This window comes from Leptodactylus fuscus, chromosome 1 (assembly GCF_031893055.1).
Source record: "Leptodactylus fuscus isolate aLepFus1 chromosome 1, aLepFus1.hap2, whole genome shotgun sequence".
NCBI classification, from domain to species: Eukaryota; Metazoa; Chordata; class Amphibia; order Anura; family Leptodactylidae; genus Leptodactylus; species Leptodactylus fuscus.
Genome location: NC_134265.1, coordinates 68,481,456 through 68,503,058, shown reverse-complemented (window position 1 = coordinate 68,503,058; position 21,603 = coordinate 68,481,456). Strand labels below are relative to the sequence as shown.

The window sequence follows — 21,603 nt, the reverse complement described above, 5'->3', positions numbered from 1 at the left end:
TTTCAATGTGTAGCGCGTGTAAGACCGGCACACATAGAAGTCTATGGGATTGTGTTTTACAGAGGGCACTTTGAAACGTGTTTACTTGTCTGAATAAGCGGAGCGTAAACTCTGTGTGAAGGCTCCCTTACAGGTGAAGTGTGATAAATTATTACATTCTAGCTATCACAAAAGTCTCTAATGATCTACTAAAGGCTAAATCCAATGGTGACTTCTCTCTTCTTATTCTTCTGGACCTCTCTGCAGCTTTTGACAGTGTTGACCATCAACTCCTCCTCACTATGCTCCGCTCAGTTGGCCTCAATGACACTGCGCTCTCCTGGTTCTCCTCTTATCTCTCAGACTCTACTTTCAGTGTATCATTTGCGGGCTGTTTCCTCCCCTCTTTCCCTTGCTGTTGGGGTTCCTCAGGGCTCGGTCCTAGGCCCCCTGCTCTTTTCTCTCTACACAGCCCCCATTGGACAAACCATTGCCAGATTTGGCTTCAGGTACCATCTTTATGCTGACGACACCCAATTATACACATCTTCCCGTGACATCACCCCTGCACTCATACAGAACACCAGTGACTGTCTTTCTGCTGTCTCAAATATCATGTCCTCGCTCTATCTGAAACTAAATCTCTCTAAGACTGAACTACTACTGTTTCCACCATCTAATAGATCTGTCCCTGATATATCCATTGTAGTCTCAGGCCTTACTATAACTCCTAGGTGACATGCCCGCTGCCTCGGGGTCATGTTTGACGCAGACCTTTCCTTAACCCCTCATATTGAATCACTCGCACGTTCATGTCACCTCCACCTCAAAAACATCTCCAGAATACGCCCTTTCCTTACCAGAGATACATTAAAGACACTTATTGTCTCTCTGATTCATTCTCACCTTGACTACTGTAACTCCTTACTAATCGGTCTTCCCCTCACTAAACTCTCCCCTCTACAATCCATTCTGAATGCAGCGGCCAGGCTCATCTATCAGGCTAGACGCTACAGCGATGCCTCTGGTCTGTGCCAGTCACTACACTGGCTGCCTATTCATTATAGAATAAAATATAAAGTTATCACTCTCATCCACAAGGCTCTCCATAATGCCGCCCCTCCATACATTTCCTCCCTCATCTCTGTCTACCACCCAACCCGTGCTCTCTGTTCACTCAATGACCTAACACTTACATCCTCTATTATCAGAACCTCCCACGCTCGTATACAAGACTTCTCCCGAGTTGCACCACTTCTCTGGAATGCTCTACCCCGGACAATCAGATTAACTTCCAATTTCTACAGTTTCAAACACAAACTAAAGACACATCTTTTCAGACAAGCCTATCACAATGTCTAACGTAAACCCTTAACCCTCCTCTGTCCCCACTCCCACATTTCCCCACGATATGATGTCATCTCATGCTAACTCCATAGGTCCAAGCTCAATCCACATGTTACAGGACACGACTGTTGACGGCTCATAAAGTCTTATGTTTCTGTAATGACAGTCACCTCTATTACAAAAGTGTCTGACCACTGTATAAGCAATGCTACCTCCGATGCCGCCCCTGCTACCTCGTGTCACCCCCTCTACCTCATAGATTGTAAGCTCTTGCGAGCGAGCAGGGCCCTCAGTCCCATTGTGTGAATCGACTTTCTTTGTAATGTATCTTTCTGTCTGTATTTGAACCCTACAAATTGTACAGTGCTGCAGAATATGTTGGTGTTATATAAATAAAATGATTTATTATTATTATTATTCTACAAAAAAAATGGAGCACATTTCCAAAACCAAGTTGAAGGCATGGAAAAAGACCCCATTGCCCATCCACAGGGAACAAACATCACATTCGTGCAGTTATCTGATAACTGCATTGACAATTTCCTGGGCTGTGCTGTATCAACTATTGTGTGCCAACAACTCCCGTGGACGTGGAGTTTGTTGCTAATGTTATCGTTTGCAAAACCTGGTCTTACCCGAATAAGAGTTAAAATACTAAGGTTTTTTTGCCCTGTTCAGCACAGTATGGCAAGTGAAGCGTCTACATCAGGGATTTGATCTAAAGATTGCTGTTAATGCCTTTACATAATCTATGCTCAGAGAACAACTCCTCTCCTACTTTGTGTTTTGTTGACTCAAATTGTGAGAACCTATACAGGTTTCTATGAAGAGACCAAGGTGAGACCAGCAAGATGCACAAACCTTTTTATATACCGGTAGGTCTCTAGCAATATAGTGATATTGTCTTTAGACCCTGTGCTGAAACTGCCTACATAAGACGTTCAACCCAGTATTTAAAAAAAATACATACAAAATGTTTAGTAGCACATTTGTACAACCAGGTCATCTTGTGAAAAAGAGGGGAACAATGTTCATTAAATGCTTAGTGAGAGAGAGTGAGAGACTGCAGTATTGCCATGCTCCTGCCGCTGCAGAAAACCAGCGATGGCAGGATGCGCAGCGTTGCCACATTCGGACTATAAGACGCACCCCCATTTTCCTCCGAAATTTTTTGGGGAAAAAGTGCGTTTATAATTAATAAATAATATATATATATATATATATATATATATATATATATATATATATATATATTATCATTAATAAATATATATTTCTAAGAAAAATAATTGCAGCAGCACCAGCAAATCTGGGGATTATCCCACAAATTGCATGGCAGAAACCCCTCTCCAGGCAAAAGGGTTTGCAATTGAAAAAACAATCCGGTCTGTCAGCAACTTGTATGGATGGAAAAATGTCCTTTTATTGGAAAAAGCAGTACACCACGTATCGGTCCACACTTGAGAAAGGTCCCGGTGTGGACCGATACGTGGTGTACTGCTTTTTCCAATAAAAGGACATTTTACATCCATACAAGTTGCTGACAGACCGGATTGTGTATATATAATTCCTCATATCCCTGGGGCGGTCATACACCTTCATAAAAGGCTGACAGCCATGATCATACAGTAGATGTACTCTAATTAAAAAAAAAAAAAAAAGCCACAAGCTATACATATAATTATAAAACATCAAGAATGGGCTAATATGATAGAACTAACCATTTCATTTTGAAGTCATAGTTAGCGGCTTTTTTTTCTGACTACCCAAAAAGCTGGCCCCAACCTGGATTTCAACTCCAAAGCCCTGGTACTCATTTTTTTGCATAATAAAACCAAAAACTAGACATTAGACTTATTTCACCTTTTTATTGACACTATTTACAATAAAACGCATTATTTACCGGTTATTTGCAAATTAATACAACATATTTCACATGGAAATATAAATAAACATATTACAAAATTTGACATTGACAAGAAAAAAAAATAAAATGTATCACAATGAGGCAAATAATAACCAGCTCATATAAGAATTAGTGTTTTTGGATTTTTTTTAATGAAGAACGTGGAACATTTTCATATTGCTATAAGGTATGTACAAAATAAGCAATGACAAAAACAGTATGCAAATGGTTCTCTTTCTTCACGCGGATCGTCTTCCTGTTGTCAACAACAGCTTACACTAAAAGGCATCGTCTTATCTAGAGAAAAAACAAAATCAAACAATGGGAAAGTTAGTCAAGAATCCCGTGCACATGAGAAACGGTATCACTGCTTTCCTTTTATTTTAACGTTGTTTCCTTCATAGAACAAGGGTCGGACATCAATCCTGTCATGCGATTATATCACATCTAAGAAATCAAAACTCCCTTTGTCATGAGCCTCAATCTCACACTGACACTGCCATTGAATAATGTATCTGAAGGGGGAATAATGAAAGGAAGGACTGAATAATTGACGGGCGCCTCCCGATTCACAGAACATTTGTGCATATACTTCATTAATGCTCAGCTGGAATGAGCCTCCTGGTTTTCCATAGTCCAGCGTGTGTGTGTGTGTGTGTGTGTGTGTGTGTGTGTGTGTGTGTGTGTGTGTGTGTGTGTGTGTGTGTGTATATATATATATATATATATATATATATATATATATATATATATTTTTTTTTTTTCACAGAGCTTCCTCTCTGTCTCTATTAGTTTACATCTTTACTAGAGGTCCCCTTAGGATGGTCACATAGTCCTCACATTAAACACAAAATGCTAAGGCTAAGTTCACACAGAGGAATAGGAAGAGAAGTTCCTCTTCATTTTCAGCTGTCCTATTCAGCCATGGGATTGCAACAACAAAGTGCCGATGCAGGGAATTGACATTCCGTTGCGGCTTTCCTTTGCCAATTAGAACCAGATGAAAGGGCCTAATTGGAATGGACTCCCGTGTTGTGGAATTTGTGGCAAGATCACGCAGAATGCTGATTTTTACCACGTCCGGCTGCAATCTCTGCCTCCCATTGAAAGCAATGGGAGGTAGATATGTTATGAAATCCACTGCAGATTCGGGGGTGGAATCCGCTCCCAAATCCATGGCAGATGTTGTAGCGTACATGCTTTACACCTCGCTTATTAAGTGTTTTAGACCAGTGCTTCTCAATCCGCGATGCAAAGATCACTGGCTGGTGAGGCGAAGATCCCTACCAGCGTCTGCTTCAGCTCAAAGCAAGGACTATAAAGCAGAAACTGCACAGGTAATGTCAGCCTTGTATTATCAGTACGGTAGATGCTAGAATGGAGGGGGTAAAATTAGGTGCTGCCTTGTAAGTGGTGAATCCTGTAGGTGACATTGCCCACTGTGACTGTTAATAAGAGGCACCACCTGCTGTAACCACGCAAACCAGGTGGGTTAGGGTAACATGTAGGAGAGGCATAGTTAGGGTCTATTCACACGGAGGAAAATAGTGCTTTGTCACAGAATTTTCAGCGCTGAAAAAAAAGCCTCCCATTGATTTCAATAGGTTCCTCTAGCTTTTTCTTCCACTACTAGAATTGTCCACGCTGAAAGAAAAGCCTCCTATTGATTTCAATGGGTTCTGCTAGATTTTTTTTTTCCAATAGTGGAATTGAAATCTATGGGAAAATTCCACACCAAATTCCTCACCATTTTCCTCCGTGTGAACGGACCCTTAGAGGTGGAAATGGGAAGACTGTACCTGACATTAGGAGACGGAACGGTTGGGAAGCAATGCTGCTCCCAGTGATGCTGTATTGTGGGGTTTGGCGCTTCTGTGGAGGCATTTTATCCTGCATGGTGTGGGGCGATATGTGCTACACGGTGTCTGGCTCTTATGAGAGGTTTTGACTTTTAGTTGCAGGTATTCGGCACGACTGGGGATGTATTTTGTGCTGCAGTGTGGCATTTGGTGTTGCAACTGGTATTATGTGACTGTACTGTGGCATTTGGTTGCTGTTGGTGAGGGTATTATGTGTTTAGCACACATACCATGGAGTCCATGGTAGTATTTCTTGATAAATCAAAAGGCAGAGTCAAAAACATTTGAGATGCCCCGTTTTAGACTGTGGCCCCAAGTTGTGTCAATGCAGTTTTTTTTTTTTTTTTTTGTAGATTGTTACATTTTTTTGAGCAAAATCCAAGAGTGGCTATAAAAGAAATAGGAAATATATAGGAATCTCTTATACTTCTCCCTTCTGCTTAATCCACTACTGACTTTGGCTCAAAAAAATAAAACAAAACATACCAAAATCTGCAACAAAAAAAAGAAGCTGCGTTTCCGCAATGTGGGGCCTTAGCCACTTTCTGACAGGTGCTGCGCACTGCCTAACAAGTAGGTGTGGTTTATCAGAACAGCATGGCTTATAGAAAAATAACAGGTCTCAAAAGTCCAACAACAGACCTGACCTCTCCAGTAGGTTGAGGGCCTTTTCACACAGAGTAAACGCGCATGTATTTTGGCAAAATACATGTGTAAAAAATGCACGTGTAAAAATAAGACTCCCATTGACTTCAATTTACACATGTAAAAAAAAAAACACCCAAAAATGTCAAAATACACGCTCTCTAGTACAGCGGATGCCAGGCGCCACATTCGGACTATAAGACGCACCCTTCTTTTCCCCCCAAATTTGGGGGAAAAAAGTGCGTCTTATAGTCCAAAAAATACGGTACTTATTTTCCACCATAATTTGCAAATAAATTCTTACAAAATCAAATGTGATTTTCTGGATTTGTTTGCTCATTTTGTCTCTCATAGTTGAGCTCTACCTATGATGTAAATTACAGACGCCTCTCATCTTTTTAAGTGGTGGAACTTGCACTATTGGTGACTGACTACTTTTTTGCCCCACTGTATGTGTAACAGCACAGGCTGCTGCTGCTGACTCAGCTTCCTATTTGCACATACACATAGGAAATAATAGAAGAGACGAGTGCTGCTGGGAACTTCCTTTGCTGGCTGGAAGCTCATTAGCATATGAATAAAAACAAACTTATTCAGAAACTACTGAGACAATTTACATACAAGGTGTGGAATAGTCTTTCTAAAGGCTATGCATGTATGTGCTGAGTTTAAAATGACTTTTCCCAATGATAGAGCCCCTTTAAGCAATGAGCAATGCATGTGCACTGAACTAGGAGAGGGGAAATTGCTGTGGCAGGGGCTTATCTCTCTACGAACAATAGGATTGGGCAGCTGAAATCCAACTACCTGATCCTTACCTTTCCTAATATCTGCTGTAGGAGGAGAGTCTAGAGACCCCTGGACAAAGAACAATAGACTTCAGTTCTCTACATTGATTTCTGAGGTTCCATTTAACATTCACTGATGGCTTTTTAGCTCCTCTCTATTTAGAAAGAGCCGAAAGTCAATGACTTATTTTGAAACAAATGTTCTAATAGAAATCTGAAATCCTTCATGTCTTGTATTAGAAGCTCAAGAAATTGTTCTGCTTTATATTGCAATTGCGTATGGAGCGCAGAATACAGTTACAGCATGTACAAAATCATCATAACCTGCAAGCAACTAAACTACCAATAAAATGTGGAATCATATACAAGTGCCACACATACGGATGTAAAAATCTGGTCACATCCGCATTGTAGCTTCTGTTTATAGAGAAAGCCACAAGAAAGTGTTGACAGACTTATAATGGGATCTACTTGTTTTAAGGCAAAGAATAGCATAGCATAGAGGAATCTGCAATTTGATGTATGCACGCACGCACGCACACACACACAACCATTGTGTGTATAATCTCATAATAAAAAAAAAGTATTAAGAAAAAAATAAAAGAAAGCCTAAAAGCAACAAAAACCCCCAAACAAACCCAATGGAAACAAGTGAAAAAAAAAAAAAAAAAAAAAAAATTCTGCAGTTTCTGTGCCGTGTTCACCATGTAAAGTGTATTGCTATAATTCTAACCTTCTGTTTCTACAACCTATAATACAGAAGTGCCACTAGTTCCAGGTTTGTATCAGGTAGATGTCACCATATATCATGCAGATGAATTTTTACACCTGTGCATACCATACTTGATAGATGAAGCTTTGAGCAGATTCTTCTATTTTACATGCATTTTAAGGCCATTATAAAGCACTATATCGTAAATGACTCTCGCACACAAATCAAACACGAAGCAATATTTTGCTCTGCACTGAACAACTGTATTACAAGATTTACATTATCTGCATAAACCATCTGTTAGTCCACGTAATATACAGCATGCCCTATGGCACTATGAATAAACTGGCTCCATTAGATCCACAAAGCTGTACAGATTAGATTTCTGAAAAACACACTCTCATAGCAAAGAGTGGAGCGTCATTGCCGATCTTTAGTAAATCTTTTCTTGCTATACAAGACAATAAGACTCATACGTGCATTAATATAATATTCAGACCTAACCAATCCAACATCTGCTGATCTGTACTGAAGCCAAAGCTATGGAAAGGGTAAAGAGCGCTCTTATACCTGATCGGAAGAACTCTGTGGACAGGACTGGGTGTGTATATACATAGGTATAGAGGATTCTTATGACGAGGAGGAAGATGCTTGTCCTTCAGTGTATATAGATGTTATAGAAGGATCCTCAAGTCTCACCATGACAAGCCAAAGAGGAAATCTTACCTACAAAGCACTAGGATCACTGTATGATCATCCAAAAGCCATATATGGAGTAGAGCAGGGGTCCTCAAACTATGGCCCGTGGGCCACATGTGGCCCGCCATGGACATTTTTCCGGCCCGCCACATGAGGCCCATGCGACATCGCCCAGATCGCTCACTAAGGGGAATCCAGTACAGGATTCCCCCTTTAGAGAGCAATCACTGCTTTCAGTTGTATGTGCAAATGTACATACAGCTGAAAGCAGTAAATGTAGGCCATGAGCCTGGGGCAGAGTGTGATCTATGCCCCGACACAGGCGCCATGACATAAGTCATCAGCGCCTGCAGTCTGAAGGAGGAGGAGGATGCACAGCGGATCTTCATGAGTAAGTATAATAGAATGAGTGAGTGTGTGTGTCATACTGAGCATATAATAAAGTGGGGAGGGGTGTACTGAGGAGCATATAATACTGTTTGGGGGAACGTACTGAGGAGCAGATAATACCGTGTGGGGGGTGTACTCAGGAGCATAGAATACTGTGTGGGTGGGGGTTTGGAGTGTACTGAGGAGCATATAATATAATTGGGGGGCATACTGAGGAGCATATAATACAGTGTGGGTGGGTGTACTGAGGAGTATATAATACTGTGTGTGGGGTGTACTGAGGAGTATATAATACAGTGTAGGGGGCGTACTGAGGAGTATATAATACAGTGTAGGGGGCGTACTGAAGAGTATATAATACAGTGTAGGGGGCGTACTGAAGAGCAAATGATACTGTGTGTGGGGGTTTGAACTGTGGAGCATATAATACTGTGGGGGGCCTGCTGTGAAGCGTATAATACTGTGAGGGGAACTACTGTGGAGCGTATAATCTTAATTTATTTTTAAACTATATTTCGGCCCTCCAATGGTCTGAGTGACAGTGAATTGGCCCCCTGTTTAAAAAGTTTGAGGACTCCTGGAGTAGAGTAACACAAGAGGGGTGCTTGCCCTGCCCTGCGATGTCTGGAAACTTTGGCACTAGGTTATGATACTTGACAGATGTCACTGTGCAACACTAGCTGATAAAACGGTTTTCCTAGGATCACTAACACACAACCTGGCTGATAGACAACAATTCTGATCATTTAACCCCTTCCCGACATGCGCCGTAATAGTACGGCGCGTGTCGGGTCTGTAACTATGGCGACCGCCCGGGAGCCGGACGGCCGTCATAGCAGCCGGGTGTCTACTGCTTTAAGCAGTAGACAACCAGCTCTAATGCCTCCGATCGGTCCCCGGACCGATCGGAGGCATTAACCCCTCCGGCGCTGCTGTCAAAGGCGCCGGAGGCGCCATTTTCCCGGTGGCGCATGGGCGCCGCCATTTTGGCAAGGATCGCCGGCTCCTGGAGCATGCTCCAGGGCCGACCCCCCGTTGCCATGACAGCCGGGAGCCTTGTACAGGCTCCCAGGCTTGTCTGCAAATTCTCTCTTTTGCAGGCTGGTGTATACAGCCTGCAAAAGAGATGATGCTTTTTTGCAATGCATTGCAATGCATTAGCATTGTAATGCATTGCATTAGTGATCAGACCCCCTGGGGTTCAACACCCCTAGGGGGTCTAATAAATGCAAAAAAAAAAATAAAAAAAAAAGTAAAAAAAAATATAAAAAAATATAAAAAGTATTAAAAGTTCAAATCACCCCCCTTTCCCTAGAACAAATATAAAAGTAGTTAAAAACTGTGAAACATATACATGTTAGGTATCCCCGCGTCCGAAATCGCCCCCTCTACAAATCTATAAAAATATTTTTCCTGTTCGGTAAACGCCGTAGCAGGAAAAATAGTCAAAAGTGCCAAACCGCCGTTTTTTCACTGTTTTAATTCTGATAAAAATTAGAATAAAAAGTGATCAAAGCAATAACATTTCCCGAAAATGGTAGAACTAAAAAGTACACCCGGCCCCGCAAAAAAAGACGCCCTATGCATCCCCGTACACCTATGTATAAAAAAGTTACGGCCGTCGGAATATGGCGACTTTTAGAAAAAAAATTTTTTTTAACACCGTTTTGGAATTTTTTTTAGGGGTCAAAATGTAAATAAAACCATATAAATTTGGTATCCCTGGAACCGTACCAAAACACAGAATATAGGGGACATGTCATTTTGGCTGCACAGTAAACGCCGTAAAACCAAAGCCCGTAAGAAAGTCACAGAAATGCATTTTTTCTTCAAATCCACCTCATTCTGAATTTTTTTCCTGCTTCCCAGTACATTATATAGAATAATTAATGGTGGCCTCATGAAGAAAAAATTGTCCCGCAAAAATTAAGACCTCATATGACTCTGGGAGCGGAGAAATAAAAAAGTTATGGGGTTTAGAAGGAGGGGAGTCAAAAACGAAAAACGAAAATCAAAAAATGCCATCGGCGGGAAGGGGTTAAAAATAGCCCAAATGCTCTGGTCACATTGTACATACTATATACATCTGTATACTTCAGTGCCTCTGCCATATGCAGTTGCATATGCCACCACTGACTCACAAAGTATAGCGAGTAGCATTTCTTTCATTTTCAGGGTGCCCCTGTATTGAATATTGTAAATGAGTGCAAGTCAATTCATACAGATAAAAATTAAAATTTAGAAATAGAAAAAAAGCCAGTGAGAGCTTAAGATAACATTGCAACATAACATCAAGGAGTTGATGAGTCCCGAGACTGGGCCCAAAAATTTCAAGGCATACCTGTGGGAGACTCCATACTATCCTCACTACAATATGGTTATACATTCATTATATTCTGTATTTAATGACAGGTTTTTCTACAGCTTTTTCACATACAAAATAGTGCAGCAAGTCACGTTCTTTGCAGTATTAAAGTCTGCGGAGTAATTTTTTTTCTCTCAAAAGGTTCAGAATGAAGAAAAAAAAAAATAAATAAAACAAACAAACAAAAAAAAAATTGCTAATATGATGACTCTTCCTGCCTGTTACAGACATATTGCCAGGGTTTCTCGTTGGTTTCTATTCCCTTATCTCCCTCAAAACAGAAAGTGAATGTACAAGCAACCACCGCAGTGAGGGGAACAGGAAGTAGAGACAAGCTTGGGAACAGGAATGGTGGCTGAAGTTTGGGAGACTATTGCTGCATTTATTTATTTTTTTAATTGCTAAGTCTTCTCTTGAAAAAAAAGAAAAAACCTTAAAAAATACATCTTTTTAAATTACCAAGTATATCACTTTAATATAAAAAAAATAAAACTCATTCAAATGGATGACTAATGTCGGGAGGTACTATATATACTAGAAAATGCATATCAGCTGCTGTTTATTAAAACTATTTTTCAAGCAGTAAATTAGGTAGTATTCTATTTCATGTTTTTTAGATGAGTATGGATCGCGTTAATGTCCTATACATAAAGGTTATTTTACTGGAGGGGTACTGGACCGTGACAATGACTGGTATCAGGTACAAGGAATAGAAGAAATGTTATGTTTGTGCCACCATTGTTCTATGGGTGTAATATATCCAAATATAACACTCACCTTCGAGGCTGATTGGCATCAAACAAAGTGTCATCATCTTCTTCTTCTTGCTCTAAGGGGGTTAGTTCCATATTTCCTATATTTGTATCCAATACTCCATATTTCCTAGTTTTCTTATTTTTTCGTCTTGTCCTGCAAAAATTAAAAGTAAAAATGTTTGATGAACACAAGAAAGAAAAAAAATCATAAGAACAAATTGGACACAAATGGAGCAAAGGATTTAGTAGCAAACTATGTCTTGCTGAATCAGTATGAAAAACATTTTTACAGGGTAACTGAGGTTTGATTTTTTTTTTTAAATATATCTTTAAAAAACTTGTTAAATGGGTTTTTCAGCGTTCTGATACTGATGACCTATCTGTACAGGTCACCCATATGGACTGAGTAATCAGCCGTTTGAGGAGACCACAGCATTTCGGAAAAGTGATGCAGCCTCTTCACTGCTTACCAAGCACTGCGCCATACTTGGTATTAAGGCTCAAACAGTCCATGTCACCAATGACGGCGACGTCACAGGCCGGTGAAATGGAAGCCCTGTTACTGCTTCAAACAGCTGATCAGTGGGGGTGACCACCAGCAATGTGATATTAGTGCCCAACTGGACAGGAAAACACAGAGGTTTGCAAGATTATTTCTGTGCAAATCGATAGAATGGATTTTTTTATTCATGAATCTGTCAAAAGATCTGACACTCTGCCTGAAAAAAGATGTGATATAAAAGCATCCCAACATTTGTCACCTCCTTTGTAGTCTCCCAATTACATAACAATTTTAACATCAAGTAACATTTTTGATCAAAGAAAACATTTGCAATTTTAATAATCATGTCTGTCAATATACTATAAACTGCTGCATTGTTATATCACAGAAGGCAAAAAAACCCAAAACAATGAAAGTTGTTGGAAAAACATTTTTTCAATAACTTTTCATTGGCTTTTGTTACCTGCTGAAGTTGAACTAATTGTAGAAGTTTGGGTTAAATATTAAAACCTTTTTGCTTTAACCTTCTTAGTGCTGACAGACTTTTGTCCTAATAGGTTTCCAATGGATACAACCATTAATGTAGAAGCTTTCTATCAGAAACCCAGACATAATCTCCTTATTGTGGACAGGTTATCTGGCAGGGACAGTGCATGGACAAGAAGATAACCCGGCCAACAATCATGGCTGCATTTCTGACAAATTCCACACCATGAACAGTTCCTGCATTCATAGTTGTATCTATAGGCAACTGACTGTCACCACTGAGATGGTGAGAGAAAATATTTCAAACCTTGTAAAATGTTTAAGTTTTTATTGTCTACGGATTTAAATACGGTTATGTTCATGGGAAAACGATTTAATAGCCAATACCGAACCTCCATACCTCACCACTAAGATGGTGCGCCTGATTTTGTTAAGATGTTGGTGCCAGGAGCATAACTTGAGGGGGTGCAGAGGATGTAGTCACACCGGGGTCCAGGAGCCTTAGGGGGCCCATAAGCATCAATATATTTATAAGGTTTACAATTGTTGCAGTTGTCACTGGGCCACCCTCACCATACTAGAACTTATTACTTTTTTTCTTTATCTCCTTTTCCTTTGAAGTCTGTGTATCACCTCTGGTGCACTGAAGTTTATTATATATAGCCTTTCACTGTCAGAAAGGAGAGTAGTTGGTCAGTAGCATTTAGTCAAGGAGGGGTTCTATGTAGAAGGCTGGGCCACAATAAAGGAGTATGATTACTATGGGGGTGACCAACAGGGAGCGGGAATGATGGGACGCTTGTGTGCACAAACATATTGTGAACAAGTCTTTGCGGAAGTTTGGGCCCAGATAACGAAGGAAAGAAAAAATGTTAATGCTACTGAAATGCATAGATCAGACATGGTTGATAGCCATGATGCAAAGTGGCCCAAGCTGAGCTTTAGCACCGTGGGCCATGAGCCTTCAGTTACTCCCCTGGTCAGAGTCATTAATAACTCCTGCACGGCAGCGCCTGTCAGGGTCTTCCTTCCTTCCTTATCTTTAATAAATTCCCTCCAGTGGTCTAAAAGAAACACAAGCCTGGTTGACCAAAAAGAACCAGAGTCCAGTCATTTCCTAAACTACACCAGAAAAGTAAAAGTTGCACACTGGTCGGTTCCAATGGCTAACAGGATTTCCATTAGGCTGTTTGGATAAACTAGGCCTAGTATTCACCATTGGAAAAAGTGCCTTGTTGACAACCAATCAAAATACAGCATTCATATCTCTAGAGCAAAACCTGAGCTTTGATTGGTTGCTTTGGTAACTAAGCCTGTGTTTTGTCTTTGGTAAGGCCCAATATCCCCCCCCCCCCCATGTCTGGACACTACCGATCTCTGGTCTTTACAAGCCTTATTACCATGCCAAGAAATTGCTGGTAAGACAGGCATAATGGGCCAGAGGTCCAGGCCATCGGGGAGAGGGTTATGGAAATGTGAGGTGATCCTATAGAGATGAATGTGAGCTACAGAAAGAATATGGCACCGCTGAGCTAAGCGATTTTAGAACTCCACAATTACAAAAACAGAGTTTGGATTTCCTCAGACCACCATGTCCCGGTCACAAAGCAGCCGCATTCACTCTCATTACATGTGATGACTGTAGCACGACACTGCAATCTTTAGCTGCATGATATTTGTCACAGACAAAGGCGCCATATAGTCTTATTCTGAACTTATTCCACACTCCCGTTCATTACCATACAATGTAAATACTTTACTAATAGAAAGCAATGATAATATTGGTAAAGTGTTATGTGAGCTCCTGGATAAGAAGAACATGAGGTCATTCCAAATTATTCATTGGATTTCACGGAGCATAATGCATATGCTGGAAAGCAATTCTGTGGTAATAAAATGTGGCAGATTGTCTATTGTAATGTACAGATTATGCATAATTATGTCACATAGAAACACCAGGATCTCTCTCTATTACTGCATTAATTGACATTTCACAAAGCAACAAGCAGAGTGTACTTATGGGTCCGCGGCGTTAACATTCTGCCAGCAGACAACCCAACCCCCACACCGACAGCACCAGCAGCTTGTGATCCGCACGTGAATTGCTAATCCAGGTGCAGTAGGGTCCGAGCACAAGCCACCCATCATTATTATTATTTTTTTATTTATTTCTACGACGTATTTCTCGAGGAGACAGAACAGAATCCACAACCTTGCAAAGTGATAACTCAAGGCAGGGAAACAGCGGCCATATAACTTTATGCTTCTATAAAACATTTATTGTAAAAACCTGTCTCTTCCATAATAGTGGAAATATATCAGGGCTGTCTGCGTCACATTCTGCCACATGAATTTCTCCTGGTGTTAAAGAGCGCAGCGCAGATATGGAGGCTCTTTCTACCATATGAATAAGACAACGCTCTGAATTCTGGCTCTAAGTCACAGGGAGATGATGTTCAATGTAGAACCTCAACTCTGGTGCTTGTACACGGCTATATTCGTATAAAGCAGTACCCTACTATACGAGGCTGAACCCTCTAACTCCAACCGGTCTGAGACGCCCGCCGTAGAAGGTAAGAAAGGGCAAAAGGGGCAAGTGGCCTGAGGCTGCCACTAGCAGAAGCCTAAAAAGGAACCAGTCATCCTGAAAATGAAGTGCAATATGTAGGCAGCATGTTATAGCGCGGGAGGGGCTGAGCAGATTTAACACATAAATATACAAAGATCTAGTATCACTTGCAGTTTCTTTCTATGCTTAGAAGCAGCTATCTAGTCATGAGGGCGCTCCATGGTGACTGAAAGCCAGCTAAGTACAGTCATGTATGGAGGGCAGTCCATCACGGATAGGAATAGTCACGGCGGTGGTCCTAATATCTACTACAGCTTTAGTAGAAGGCATCCTTTCAATGTCATACTGTATCTACTTCCCAGTGTTCATGACTGTTGGATAAATTGGCTAACAGGGAAGAACAAAGGATCAGTCATGGAAAAATCCTGGGGTATCTGCTGATCACTATCTAGCGGTTATGGACACAGCTTAGGAACTGTGTTCTGTCTCTGACGCATGGTCCTTGTGCTGGCCTTATTGCTTGGATTCACTGAATTATAGTCTCGCTACGACACACTGAGCTCCTGAATGGCTGAAGCATTGACACTGAACTGACACAGAGCTGCGAGTTCTGCATACTATGGTAACCATTCAGATGCTCCCTGCATCATAACGTCTGGAACACAAAGGTGTGAATAAGCTCTTAACATGAGAATGCTAATGGGGAGGGAGACCCCACTGAATGCTGAGCTCAGATGACCTCCATCAACCATGAAGCATCCCTGCTACTGTAATCTGGCCTAATCTACAGTTAGATTTTATATTTCCTATAGATTTTGTTTATACGTGCCCAAACGGCTGAGAACTCTATATAAAGGATGCGAAAAGCAGCTTAAACACGTCCATAAGGGTTGATCAAGAGTCAGTACTCTATGGCTAAAGCTAGCCATACACATCAGACTCTGAACGGCTAACCCACCATCAACATTACCGCCACCACTCACATCTGCGTTAGCCTCCACTTGGAGTATCCGTGCACGGCTTTTTCATTCAGCATGTTCAGTTAACCCATTATTTTCCAATAACATGGGAACTGCAATGGGAAAATGACCTCGTGTGCGCATGCACGTGATCTGTTTAGGTTTCCTATCACGGACGACATCCTGCTGGAGCACGCGAGTGTCCTGTTACTATTCCTCAATGACAGATGACGTTTGTAGGCAGGTTAAAGTACCCAATCCCCAATTGGGGATCATGGGAGTTAATGGGTTAAAAACAACACCCAATGGACCTCATTATGGTCTATGGAGTCTGTAAGGAACCATAAGTGTCCTCTAGTTTAGCAGTCCATTGTCATGGAATAGAACAAGAGACACCATGGCGAAAATGTGAACCTAGTGTAAACCTGAGAGGAGTGGAGGGGCACAGCGAGTCTATACAAATTGGCCGATGATGAGTAGGATGGCTGAAGTACTGATATTTTAGGCTGACAATATACAGCACTTCCAAACTATTTATTGGCAGGCTAAAGTATGGCATTGCAAACAGACATTTGATGTATTTTCATAACTGATTATAAGCTCAAATCAGAAATCTTGGCCAAGGTATGGACCGCTTTATCATACCGTAAGGACAGTTCATCAACATCAGAATGAAGAGCATGGCTGTTCCGCTATCAGGTGGATGAAGGAGAGCAGAGGTGCAATAAAGTAGCACGGGCATGACACAATGTATGCAGTATGAAGCACAAATTCCTGACTGTTTTTGCTTTGTGATATATATATATATATTTATGCCTAGAACTGAGAAGTCCCACTTTCATATGACACCAGAACCGCTGTTTAGTTGCTATAAATCCAGACACTTTTTTTAGTTTTAAGTCCCCCCTTCCCAATGCTACATCTGAACTTGAGGGACTCTAGCTTCAATGCAGGAGAACACTAGAGCCATCACTCAGAGCAGAAGGTTTAGGAGGCAACTTTTATGCCTTGCACATGAAGGGGCTGCTTGCTGCGCATCTGGGATTGCCAAGTCAGCCTAGATTTACCAGCGAAACTCAGTCCCTGTGAGTGCTGGATTTCCCAGTCTGAACAGTGTGCAAGGAGAGGGACTCCTAGCATTATAGTCATCTATATTCACTATGGGACAGTATGTCGCTGGAAGGAAAGGACTCCTAGCATCATAGATAACCGTAATGCTAGCAGTCCCTCTCCCTGACCACTGTTCCGACTGGGAAATCCAGCACTCACATGGATTGAGTTTCATAGTGCAGGAACATCAAGATCTGGATCTCAGTCATGTATCCTGTATGACCATAACCTCAGGTATGTTTATACTGCTACCCTCATCCTCTTCACAGAGCTGTCAGCAGTTTTAACCCCTCAGACATCATTTAAATGGGGATTCTGGTTAGAAGCCTTTAGTCTCCCATCTTGCTTTCTCTCCAACTGCAAGACTAATAGAAGTCTGAAGGAAGCTTGTGTAAATCTGCGCAATACCGGTTTATTCCATGCCTGTGGCGCTGACGGAAACAGAAGCAGAGCTCCGTCTTGTGGCTCGGTGGGTCCCACACTCTAGTGATTAGAAATTATTCTAGTCAGAATATGGGAGCGCTACTATTAGGGTCCATTCACATGGAGGAAGATGGTGAGGAATTTGGTGTGGAATTTCAGCACTGAAAAAAAGGCTCACATTGACTTCAATGGGTTCCAGAAAAAAGAAGCTTTTTTTTTTTCCAGCACTGAAATACCACACCAAATTCTTCACCATTTTCCTCCGTGTGAATGGACGCTTAACATAGAAGCGAACATCAAAACTTTATTTATTATTATTTTCACAGTGGAAGCCAATATCACAAGCCTTTGCAATTCACTTGGGAAATGTCTCCTGCTCACAGCAACCAATCACATTTCAGCTACACATTCACTGTCTGGAATATACGGTTATATCAAACATGCACATTAGGGGAATTTATTAAGATGGGTATTTCCTACACCAGTCTTAAAGGGGGGTTCCAGAAAATACAGTATTCGGACAACAAAAACCCACACTCACCTACCCCATTGCTCCAATCCGGTTGCTGCTCCCAGGGTCCTGTTCCAGCAGAAATCCTTGCCACACAATCAGCAGCCTAAGTAAAGGACATGGTATGTCTCAAGTGATGTCCTGGTTCCTTTCCTTAGGCCGCTGATTGGCCTCAGCAGTCATGTGAGGTAAGGACTTCCACCAGAAGAAGCTCCAGGTGCCTCTGGAACGGACAATGACGGGGGCAATCAGGGACAGGGGGAGTGTTTTTTTTTTTTTTTTAATTTTTCACCCCCAAAAATAATTGTAATTTCTGGGCAACTCCTTGAACTCACTTCTCAGTTGGCTCAAGATGCACCAGAATTATTAAGACGCTCTGATATCTTAACAATTCTGGCACATCTCAGGAGCTGTGGGACCCTGTGGGCAAGAACTGGTGTAGATTTCAAGGATAATTCACATCCCCACCCACTATCTTAGAAAGTGATGAGCAGGGTGGAAAAACATCAAAGTGGCAAACCCTCGGTGCAAATATAGGCTGTAAGTCAAACATGGGACAATTCTACGCCAGTTTTCTGATGCGAGAATCTTATTCAATTCCCCTTTATTGAATGTAACATAGACCATACAGAGATGTCTCACACATATATACACTCCACTCGCAGACTGGTTATGGCTTACCTGCCCAAGAGCAATGGGATCAAGCACTTAAAACTCAAATCGACGATTTTCATACAGTTGAAAAATACACAAGACATTTCACGGTATTTTAACACTTAAGCTACTGGTTCTTAATTTCCTGCTGCGCTGCCACAGTAGTTCCTAGCCTGCTCACAGGCACTTTAAGTGGCAATAATACATCAGAGCATTTGCTAACTTGTTCTCTGCCATTGATGAGCAACAAATTAAAGGGGTTGTCCAGAAATCTCTGGCAGAAAGCTGGGGAAGTGAAAAATTAAAAATACATCATACTCACCTGTCCCCAGGCGCACGCCAGAGCTTGTGGCCTCACTGGTCATAGGATAGGAACTGGTGGTGTATGTGAGTGACGTCACCAGCTCCTTTCCTGTGACCGCTAAGGCCTCTGACTGGTCACATACGGCGAGGGCTTCTAATGGCACAAGCGAGCGCTGGACCATATTATGGCGGGGGATACCAGAGATCCGGGACAGGAGAGTATGAAAAAAAAACTAAAAAAAAAAAAAACTTTCAACTTCCTCTTTCTTCTGTCCAAATACTGTAATTCTTGGACAACCCGTTTCATGTCCATTGGTCTCATCCAGCCAGCTATTCCCATTTCAGCAGTGATTGGCTAAGGGGACGTTCACACTACCGTCAGTGTCCGACAGGTAGTGTCCGTTCAAAATCTTGCACGGACATTAGGAGCGGACACTAGCTGTGTCAGTGACACTTGTCATTCATTTAAATGGCGATCGGGTGCGTTCTTTTACTGTCCTGCCTGTCCTTCACTGTCCGCTTGTAAAGATGTCCGACTTTTCAAGTGGACAGAAAAACCCGACATGTAGGTTTTTTCTGTCCGCTTGAAAAGTCAGACATCTTTACAAGCGGACAGTGAAGGAAGGGCACGGAGTGTAAAACAACGCACCCGATCGCCATTTAAATAAATGACAGGTGTCACGGACACAGCTAGTGTCCGCTCCTAATGTCCGTGCCAGATTTTGAGCGGACACTACCTGTCGGACACTGACGGTAGTGTGATGCGAATAACCCAAACCTCAGTGTGAACCAAGAGAAAGGAAGGAGGAGCTGGACGTAGAGATTTATATTGGTACAGCAGTGTGAACTAGCGCTTACAGTGTATAGAAGAATAATTTAGTCCTTATCCACCATTCACTAACATTACCCGGCTGCCACTACCACAGCAGGTAGACACACTCAGGACATCGCTGGGTTATAGAGGAGACGTGATGAATGACGTCACGCAGTCTGATGACCTCATCACATGGGCTGCTCATCTCACCTGATGGTCCTGATGACGAAGTAAATAATGACAGCGGCGCTCACCACCACCAGGACTGCCAGGGCCCTCTGGGTCTGAGGCTTGGGGGCGGCAGGAGCGGACACGGTAGAGGACACATCGCCCTTGGTAGTGATTGAGCTGCTCCCATTGGCGGCTACAGGAGGGGGCTGCGGGCCTCTGGCGGCGGTCGGGGAGGCAATGACAGCTGCTGTAGGGCCCGGAGAGCTCTGGACCTGGAGCACATAGCAGAGAGTGAGGAGCGCACACAGCACGCACGTCACCCAGCCGGGCGGCCACACAGTGTTCCCGGCGCTCATCCTCCAGTTGCCGCTCCTCCTCCTCCTCCTCCCCGCTGCCCGGAGGAGAGGACAGCTACTACCGTACACACTGTCACACCACACCTACACGGCTCTCTGCCTGCCCACTACTACTTCCTGGTCTGAGAGCGCACGCTGCGTGGTTGCTAGGCGATAGGCAGCAGTACGTGATGATGTCACACGTCTACCGCGCTGTCTTGTCTACAGAGTGTTGAGTTGAGCTTTAGTACAGGTTGTGGCGTGATGTGCGATCTCTGTTATCGGCCATATTACACAGGAGTGAGGCAGACTGCTCAGCTCTTGTGTAGGGTTCCAGACAGGAGTAGATAGATATAGATAGATAGATAGATAGATAGATAGATAGATAGATAGATAGATAGATAGATAGATAGATAGATAGATGGAGTAGATAGATAGATGGAGTAGATAGATAGATGGAGTAGATAGATAGATGGAGTAGATAGATAGATAGAGTAGATAGATAGATAGAGTAGATAGATAGATAGAGTAGATAGATAGATAGATGGAGTAGATAGATAGATGGAGTAGATAGATAGATGGAGTAGATGGAGTAGATAGATGGAGTAGATAGATAGATGGAGTAGATGGAGTAGATAGATGGAGTAGATAGATAGATGAAGTAGATAGATAGAGTAGATAGATAGATGGAGTATATAGATAGATGGAGTAGATAGATAGATGGAGTAGATAGATAGATAGATGGAGTAGATAGATGGAGTAGATAGATAGATGGAGTAGATAGATAGATAGATGGAGTAGATAGATAGATAGAGTAGATAGATAGATGGAGTAGATAGATAGATAGAGTAGATAGATAGATAGATGGAGTAGATAGATAGATGGAGTAGATAGATAGATGGAGTAGATAGATAGATAGATAGATAGATGGAGTAGATAGATGGAGTAGATAGATAGATGGAGTAGATAGATAGATAGATAGAGTAGATAGATAGATGGAGTAGATAGATAGATAGATGGAGTATATAGATAGATGGAGTAGATAGATAGATAGATGGAGTAGATAGATAGATAGATAGATAGAGTAGATAGATAGATGGAGTAGATAGATAGATAGATGGAGTAGATAGATAGATGGAGTAGATAGATAGATGGAGTAGATAGATAGATAGATAGATGGAGTAGATAGATGGAGTAGATAGATAGATGGAGTAGATAGATAGATGGAGTAGATAGATAGATAGAGTAGATAGATAGATAGATGGAGTAGATAGATGGAGTAGATAGATAGATGGAGTAGATAGATAGATGGAGTAGATAG

The 21,603-nt window shown here is 41.9% G+C and overlaps 1 protein-coding gene across 2 annotated transcripts; it reads right to left on the bottom strand.

Moving 5' to 3' along the window:
- Positions 1-3,174: 3,174 nt before the first annotated feature.
- FAM174A (family with sequence similarity 174 member A) lies at positions 3,175-20,423 on the bottom strand. Of its 2 annotated transcripts, none has more exons than XM_075271988.1 (3): positions 19,987-20,423; positions 11,462-11,599; positions 3,175-3,524 (listed from the first exon to the last, which is right to left on the bottom strand). In XM_075271988.1, the coding sequence occupies exons 1-2, from the start codon at positions 20,301-20,303 to the stop codon at positions 11,464-11,466; spliced, it is 453 nt and encodes a 150-aa protein (XP_075128089.1). In that variant the 5' UTR covers positions 20,304-20,423; the 3' UTR covers positions 3,175-3,524; positions 11,462-11,463. The 2 variants fall into 2 exon arrangements, with proteins under 2 accessions (XP_075128089.1, XP_075128087.1); XM_075271986.1 differs by having other exon boundaries at positions 3,175-3,529; positions 11,468-11,599.
- Positions 20,424-21,603: the final 1,180 nt, after the last annotated feature.

Bases quoted from the DNA above. Each gene is read 5' to 3' on its own strand.
- FAM174A (XM_075271988.1), bottom strand. From the start codon at position 20,303: ATGAGCGCCGGGAACACTGTGTGGCCGCCCGGCTGGGTGACGTGCGTG. The intron at 11,600-19,986 runs GTGAGATGAGCA...TAATTTTTGCAG, and splicing joins TTCGTCATCAGGACCATCAG to GACAAGACGAAAAAATAAGA.